Consider the following 8,848-nt stretch of genomic DNA (forward strand, 5'->3'; position numbering starts at 1 on the left):
CAGGACAATTGGAGTAAAAGAGTATAAATGTCGACGAAATTTATTTGGGGCAGGGCCCAGACAACCAATGGTGCACAGTCACATTAAATAACTTTGCATCGCTTTATACGATCCACTTTCCCCTCCCAACGTTTGAGTCTACATCTCCTACAGTTGAGTCCCCTCCTTCCATGAACATGTCATTAAAGCAACCCCCCCCCCCCCCCGCTCTGCACCTCATAGTTCATCGTTCCTTCCAAAATGTTTTCTTTTTCCTCCATAGGAATGTTTTATTTAGGCTGAGGAGGGGAGGGGGGGGGGTTGAGGGTCACTTAAAACACCAGCCAGTTGAAAACTACACGTGTAATCTTTCCCCCGGGACGGCCAGGAGAAATAGAAAAACAGGCTGTGAAGTGGGGGAAAATACTGAGCGCCTAAATCACCCTGCCACCCCATTAGGGCTCCTTTACAATGTGTTCAGCGCCATTTTATACCTGCAATATTAGAGGTGCAAAAGGCCTGTGAACAAGTCACCTTGGGGGCTTTCGTTTCACACATTAGCTTCACTGGGCCTTTCGCAAGGCGAAGGTCAGACATGTAGGCTTCCAAAATCCAACTTTAGATTTTTAGAATATAAAGGCACCAACATTTACATTCAGGTTCACTGTGGATTATGTATCCCATTGTGTTGTGTCCCACAGTTTTTACAGGTTTGGAACCCCATTTGTTGACCATAACATGTCAATGGTAACATTGGTAACTAGTTTAACGTGAATAGCACATCTGGCCCTAAGCATGTAGAGATGGTATCGTCATTAGGTTAGGTGGTTCAATAGTCGTCGGTTTGTACTTCATGTGTTCATTTGGCTTTGGAGCTTTTTGGATCAACAGGTTCTGATTTCTGTACACAATCTCTGACTGATAACAAACAAAAGCACTGCAGAGAAAGGGGAATTCCATCATTACACATGAGTGGCTTTTGTCCCTCCATTAATTCATGAGAACATTGTAGTGATATAGATCATGTGTTCACAAAATAAAATAACAGCCCTGTTCGAATTGTTTTAACCATAACTAAAGCTGGTTAGTGAAAATATGGGCTGTGTCAAGTTTCATGTTTGTCCTCGGTGGAACCAGCGGCACTGACACTACTGGCCCTGTTAATTTATAGTCTGAAGGAAATGGAACCCATGATGGAATCAGACCAAGTCAGGCCTGATGAAGTTAAGTTTGACTGCAGTACAATCTGCCACCAGCTAATCAATGAGTAGAAACAAACCATTTAGTATTACAATAGCTGTAATAGCCCTACTATTTAAGGTCACTGTTTAATGTCATAAAACCCACTAACACACACACACACACACACACACACACACACACACACACACACACATATATATATATATATATATATATGTCACGGTGTTGCTGGAATGAAAGCCAATAAAACAAAACAAAGACGCAGCCACCAAAGGCGTTACGTTTCGTTTCATCAGAAGAAATGACTTCAGATGCATTTGAAAGCGTGTCAGATATCTATCGAGTCAGCCACTGACAAACTCGACAAAGCAGACCCACACTCTGCCGAGTACCTTCCGGTCATTTGTTTTGCTTCCTATATTCTCACTTAATATTAAAGACATTATAAGGTTTAAAGCATGATTTTTTAACGTAGGATTTATATTTTATTCAAAAACTATTAAAAAAGTATAAGAGAATTAATCGTTTTTTTTCCACGCATTTAAGAAGTTGCTTGGGAATGTTGAGTGACTGAAGTGAAGTTTAAAGCTGCCTTTTCTGTCGGATTACGCCCATCAACAAACACGTGGGAACGGCCTAACCCACTTAGTATTCTGCACCGGAGGCCCAGCGCCTCGCTCCTCACAATGATCCGGGAGGCCTTTCACTGGAGGAGGAGACGAACCAAGCCGATCACACTCTGGTGAGGGACGGAGCTTTATGATACGATGATGCGTGTCTAACGTATAGAATAATGTCAGAACATTTAGCGGGCGGTAGGCCTTTCAATTAAACATTTATAGAACGAAATCAAAATCGCCAAAAAAATCGTTGAATATCATTTGAACAATTCCTGTTTAACTGTCAAAAAATTAAATAACGAATTGGTCAAATAAATCCTTATAATATTAGGTTAATAATCATAGGATCGTAATAATAATAAAAATAATATTATAATAATTAATAATATACGTGATAGTGATTATCATAATGATTATTATAATCTTAGTTTCCCCAGGAGACCAAATACACAGGCGCGTCCATAACCTCTTGTGCTTTCTCTGCCCTGTGAGCACACACACACACACACACACACACACACACACACACACACACACACACACACACACACACACACACACACACACACACACACACACACACACACACACACACACACCAACACACGAACACACACACACACAAGCACACACACACACGCACACACTTTGGCTTTACAAAATCTATTAATGATATTTAAGGAAAGTGTGATTGAAGAGTGATGAACGTCAATTTGGCCCTTTTCCACCTGTTTTAAGAATGAGGAGAATCAAACGACAATACAATAAGCCTGCTTAAGTCATTAAAGAAATATGCGCTTCCTTTACATATACTGTAGGCCTACACTAACACGTGAACAACATATTCTACTATTTAGGATATCCGTGTTTGAAATTTTGGGATTATTTCTTTCATCAATATTTTGGAATGAGTTTCTCAAGTCCAACTTTAATACCCTCTTAGGAGACATTGCATCAAACACGTGGATGCCCCAGGGACCGAAAAACAAAACATAATTATGCTATTTAGCCGGCTGATGTGTCGCAATCACTGCTCCAGCACACTCAGTCAGATTAAAACAGCAGTCCCACACTCCCGCTCGACTCCAATGGAGGACATTATGGCTCGGGGAATTGGAGAAAGCCCAGGGGACATTTCAAGCTGGAGAAGGGGAAAGTAAACTATAAAGATTAATGGTGGCTGTAAACAAGAGCAAGCTGTCCTACTTCACCAGAGGCCAATATCATGGCAACAATGGTCCTGATGATAATGATACGTCACAGGGCATGGGGTTTTAGTTTTAAATAACGTGTTCCAACGAATTTATGATCATGTTAATGATGAAGTCATTGCAAAATATTGTTTGGTAATTTGCCTTCACTATGATACTGATGATAAAAAATAATAATATTAATATAAATAATAATATAAATAATAACAATAATAATAATTTGAATACATGAATTGTGTCATTATTACTATTATTTATTTATTTTATTATATTGCTGTTATTATTATAATTATTATAAAGCCTAATTGTACGGTGGTTGTTGGTATTGTTGGTATGTGCCAGCTTCAGAAATTAGCCATCAGTTCCACACCTTTTACCATCAAATTGCTCGTAAAATAAACGCCATCATTTTGTATGCACTTGCTTACTCCTCACCTGATATCTGATCACAGACGGTTTTCCGAAACGGATTTGAGAAAGAGGACTTTAAAATTAGGAGCAAGTCTGACACCTACCTGCAGGACTCGGAAAAGTTTGAGTGTGCAGCCTGGCTTCCGGCAATAAACTAGGAGAGGATACTTTTATTTTTCTCTTTCTTTCTTTTTTTATGACAGCGTTTCTTTCCCTCCACATTACTAATGTTTCACATCTAACGCGCTATTAAAGAGGCTCCCCAGTAATGGTCTAACAAGGCAGTATGAACTAAATGCTTGGTTGAGCCTTTTTAACAGCTTCGCCACGCCTTGGAAATAGTAATGAGGTCTAAATTTGGCATAAAATCGAGCTCATTACGGGAGATCGCCACCTGATTGCTTTGCACAAAACACGGTTGGTAATTGGGTTAAAGGACCACGGCTCAGTTATGTTATTAGGGCTGTATCAATATTCACCTTTAGAAATACTTACAGATTGGGGAGTAGATAACAGAATGGGAGATATGGCCAGAAATATATACAATACTATATCGTAGGCCTGTTAACATTAAACACTGTAAAGTCGTGTTATTCCTGTGTTTTGGGGAAGAAGTTGGGAGAGCAAAAACTAAAAACGCTTTCACTCAAATCCACTTTTCTCCCTTCGACTCTATTCGTGTTTAACTTTACAGTCTTCCCTCACACACACACACACACACACACACACACACACACACACACACACACACACACACACACACACAGGCTGTGGGCTTTATGAAGAAGAGGAAACGGGAAGGAATCGTTAGCATCATATTGAGACCTAATTCACAAATACGTCTGGCCCTTGAACCCCCAATGAATCGCTGCACACGTGATTTTTTTTTTTCGATAATTTACTTCAAAGATAGTGTATTGTCCATTTTAAATACAAAATGCTACATTAAATATACATGTTAGTCTTTATTACAAACAGACTCAGGCGGCTGCAGCAGCGATTAAGACCATTCTTGTTACATTTTAATGGGTTAAACCATTCAGAAATTAAATCCGAGAATAAGCATTTACTCAGAAAAAATAAATGTCGTCAGAATTTTCCCTTAATCTTTTTTCTTTCTTTTTTTTTCTCCACGCAACCACAACAAATAAAATAAATAGATAGTCCACGTGATTTGGAAAAAAAAGAACCACCGTGCAGATTTAAATGTTTGACATACCTTTCTTTAGTTCATAAGGGGAGTCTTTAAAGAGATCTACCTGCTGCGTCTGGCCTCTGACTCTGTGGCTCTCCCTGACCAGCGCCTCTGCTCTACTTAACACAGTCTGGTGGTTTAATCCGTTCAGGTGGGCCCCGGGCCCCCCCGAGCCGGGGCCCTGGTTACTGTGCAGGTGTCCAAAGCCGCCATAGTTCGTGTAGCCGGGGTAGAAGGGGGACGTGTAGTACAGGGGCCTCGATAGCACGGTGCTGCTGTTGGGGAGGTGGCAGTGCGGGGACGAGCGCGAGGGGGGCGACGCGTCTGCGCCGTGGCCCAACGGCAACGGCAGTGGCTCGCTGCTGCCCTTACACCTGTCCGACGACGTGGCGATCTCCGCCAACGACCACAGTTTGGGCTTCGGCGCCGACGGGAGCGAGTGGATCACCGACGTCACGTTACTGTTCACCGGGCCCGTGGGCCCCACGTGGTGCGAGTCTGCGGGTTTGACGCGCTGCTCCGCGTGTGGCAGTTCGGTTCCCCGGGGGGGCTCGGCGGAAGGAGAGGAGGTGGTGGGTTTGGCTAGGGTGTGATCAGGCAGCAGCAGATCCGTCCGCTCGTCCTGCTCTTTTAATTCCGAGTCGCTGAGGAGGGGATCCATGTCTCTACTGCCGTGCGTCTCTTCCTTGAAACGGTCGCACGCCTGCAGGTCCCCTGGGTGCAGCGATTTATGATCTGCGGTGGAGGGAAAAACACGGAGGTTGTGAGTCCAAGTCCAGAGATAATGTATTATGAAGGCCTCGGATAACAAAAGCAGCTCGGACATATGTTAGTGGTTTGAGTGTACAAATATATTTGCAGCATAAAAACATTAACATAACAATAGCCCCGATAATAGGTGTTTAATAATGGACCCCAAAGCTTACACCACACACCCTGTAAAAACCGGGTGTGTGGAATATTAATGGTCATAAAATGGTAATAATTATCATTAGCCAAACAGCAATTCACCAGCTGTATCCTTATTATGCAGTTCGAGATAAATTGACTGCTAAACACTGTGCGTCACCAGCAAATCCAGCCCGTGAGAAGTCAAACGAGGGGAGTTCAAGGTGATTATTATTTAAAGCAATTGTCCCATTATAAATAATAAACCACCATTAACCAGCAATCAATTTCGCCCCCTGAGTGGAAACGACTGCCATGAAAAATGGATGATTTTCTCGTATGCGCGCTAACCTGACTCGGTGTCAGTGGAGTCCCCCTTGTCGCTCGGCTTGTTGGGCTCATCATCGTCGTTCTTCTCTAGATCGATGTTCTCGTCCTCGTCCTCATCCTCGCTGCGGTTCCTGGGGGTCCAGGTCATCTTGTTCTCCTTCTTTAGCCTCCTCCTGGCGTTGGCGAACCAGGTGGACACCTGCGTGAGGGTCATCTTGGTGATGATGGCCAGCATGATCTTCTCGCCCTTGGTGGGGTAGGGGTTCTTGCGGTGCTCGTTTAGCCAGGCCTTCAGGGTAGCGGTGGCGTCCCGGGTAGCGTTCTTCCGGTAGGCCGGGTCCCCGTACGGGTAGGAGCCCAGGGGGGCTGCGTAGGGGTGGTAGCCTATCGAACCGGCCATGCCCGTGGTGTGGTCGTACGGAGAACCCTGGAGAATCAGGCGAGAAATAAGCTTGTTATAAAACTACAGAAAATGTTTGACTTTTGACTGCTTCAAAGCCACTTTGATGCGCACACACACACACACACACACACACACACACACACACACTTGCGCGCGAACACACACACGCACGCGCGCGCGAAAACACACACGCAAGCGCGAACACACACGCGAGTACACACAAACGCGCATGCATGCACACACACTGGCACGCGCACGAACACGAGGGCACGGATTCACGCGCATGCGCGTATACACACAAACACACATACAAGCATACACAAACACACACACACACACACACACACACACACACACACACACATAGGCCTAATAAATACATAATTCGCTATTTTGTAAATTAGGTAATAAAAGGTCATTATAATAAACGTAAAGTTCGTTTGTGGGCCGGCAACGTTTCCAAATTGTTGACGCCAGGCGACTTTATTTTGATAATTATTTAAACCATAAGGGGGCAGTTATTGAAGTGGCGTTAAATTGACCTAATTTTCATCCGGAATATCATTATCATGCTGCTCCTCTATAGAACTATGAGGGCTGTTCGGTGTTTCTTGGGCTGTAATTATCTCCTACAGTCTGCTCATCTGGTAAACCGTTGGTGTTTAGCTCATAGAATCTGTCGGTATTAAATCGTCTTTTTCAATGTCTGATAATAAAGTTTTAAAACAACATTCAGGCCTTAAAAACACCAAAACAGTATACAGGCAATTCCCTTAAATACTGCGACATCGTAGCCTACCCCCATTTTGTAAAATCTGATTTATTTGGCAATTAAATAGAATAACACAACATAAACAGTTGATCAAACGAGCGGACACACATTAATTGTGCATTTAATTTTACGCAACTGTCTTACCCTGACGCAAATAAAACATCCTAAATAGTTGAGATAACGCTGGCGGGTCAACGCGTTAATCCAGACCTCAGATCGGTTGAACGGTGAATAAGTGAACAATAACCCACTTACCACATAGGAGGAGAAGGTCGCCGCTGCGGCCGCCGCGTCCGCCGCGTACGGCAGGTGGGACCCGTAGCTGGGCGACGCGCCGGTGAAGGCGGTGGAGCCGGCGTAGGGCGCGAAGGCGGACCCGCTCGAAGACCGCCCGAGCTCCTCGGTCCTTGGTCCCGAGATCACGCCCGCGCTGTACGCCGGGCACGAGTACAGCGCCAGAGAAGCGGAAGGCTGGTACAAGTAGCCCTGAGGATACGCCATGCTGGAACCCCGAGACAAGTCAAGGCGAAGCCGACGACTGGAGCACTTTTCCCTTCTTATTCTCTCAGTGGAAGCAGCTCATAGAGGCTGTGACCAGCAGACCGCGGTCTGTCCCCGACTACCGAACAACTATGGAGCAGGAATACAACTGCGCAGAGAAGTCCTCCTCATGCACTCTCTCACTTCGGCCGCTGCCGGCAGCCTCTGAGCGCCAGGTTTCTCTTCCTCCTCGGCGCGTCGCTTTCCGGCCGTTCCTGATATCTGAGTCTCGGCTCGGAGGCTCTCATGCCATGCAGCACAAGTTTTTTTTTTACCGTCGGACGAGGGGGCTTTGCTCGGGAAAACGTCCTGCCAAGATGCTAAGTTGGAAATTGAGGATTCTGACGCCCTACTACGCGGCCGACGCTCCTCCTTCCGGGGGTGGAGGCATCGAGGGAAAGGCGAGCTTATAGCCGGGGAACCACAGCCCTGCCTAAATCGATCCTCTCTCTCTCTCTCTCTCTCTCTTTCCCTCGCGCAACCCCCCCCCCCCCCATCTTCTCCTCCCCCTCGTTCCCTCTCTAACTCTCTCCCCCCCTCTTTTTTTCTCTCTCTTGCTCTCTCTCTCCTACTCATTTCTTTCTCTCTCTCTCCTACTCATTTCTCTCTCTCTCTCTCTCTCTCTCTCTCTCTCTCTCTCTCTCTCTCTCTCTCTCTCTCTCTCTCTCTCTCTCTTTCCGTGTCTCTCTTTCCATTTCTCTCTCTCTCGCTCTCTCTCTCTCTCTCTCTCTCTCTCTCTCTCTCTCTCTAACTCTCTCTCTCTCTCTCTCTCTCTCTCTCTCTCTCTCTCTCTCTCTCTTCTCTCTCTGTCTCTCTCTGTTTATTCTCCATCCTCCCATTTGACTAACAATCCCTCTCTAGCTCTTCTCTTTTTTTTCCCCCGGCCGGCTCTTCGCTGCAGTGTGTCTGAAGTGTCCCGCTGGAAGGTGATATCATGCGAGTCAGTAGCTCAACTCCCACTTCTTTATTTTTCTAAATACGAAGCCGACACTTTCACACCTGATCAATAACAAACGGGCTGCCGTGCGCCGGAGAAGGCTCGCCCGGTTACCGGCAGCGGGAGAATAATGCACTTGACGCTACTTTGCGCTACTCTTTCTTTCGTCAATGCCAATTTCTTGTTCGAGCGCAAAATCATTGTGCCTCAAAAACAACTGAGTGATTTTGTGATTTTCTTGCGCACACTTTGTAAGAGGGGAGAGCGAGGGGAGCGAGAGGCGACGAGTTTCGAATGGATTACCATTGGCACGTCGACTTTACGCACGGCGCGTTTGGTATTGGTAAGAAAATGGCAAT

General features: G+C 45.4%; 1 protein-coding gene across 1 annotated transcript; it reads right to left on the minus strand.

The window, feature by feature from the left end:
- Positions 1 to 4,625: 4,625 nt before the first annotated feature.
- Positions 4,626 to 7,513, minus strand: irx5a (iroquois homeobox 5a; the record flags this gene model as incomplete). The annotated part of the gene is made up of 3 exons (XM_079736044.1): positions 4,626 to 5,354; positions 5,859 to 6,264; positions 7,268 to 7,513. 3 exons carry the CDS (start codon positions 7,511 to 7,513, stop codon positions 4,627 to 4,629), a joined length of 1,380 nt encoding a protein of 459 aa, XP_079592170.1. The 3' UTR covers position 4,626.
- Between the last annotated feature and the right edge of the window lie 1,335 nt (positions 7,514 to 8,848).

Source organism: Pollachius pollachius (assembly GCF_949987615.1).
Source record: "Pollachius pollachius genome assembly, chromosome: 5".
Lineage (NCBI taxonomy): Eukaryota > Metazoa > Chordata > Actinopteri > Gadiformes > Gadidae > Pollachius > Pollachius pollachius.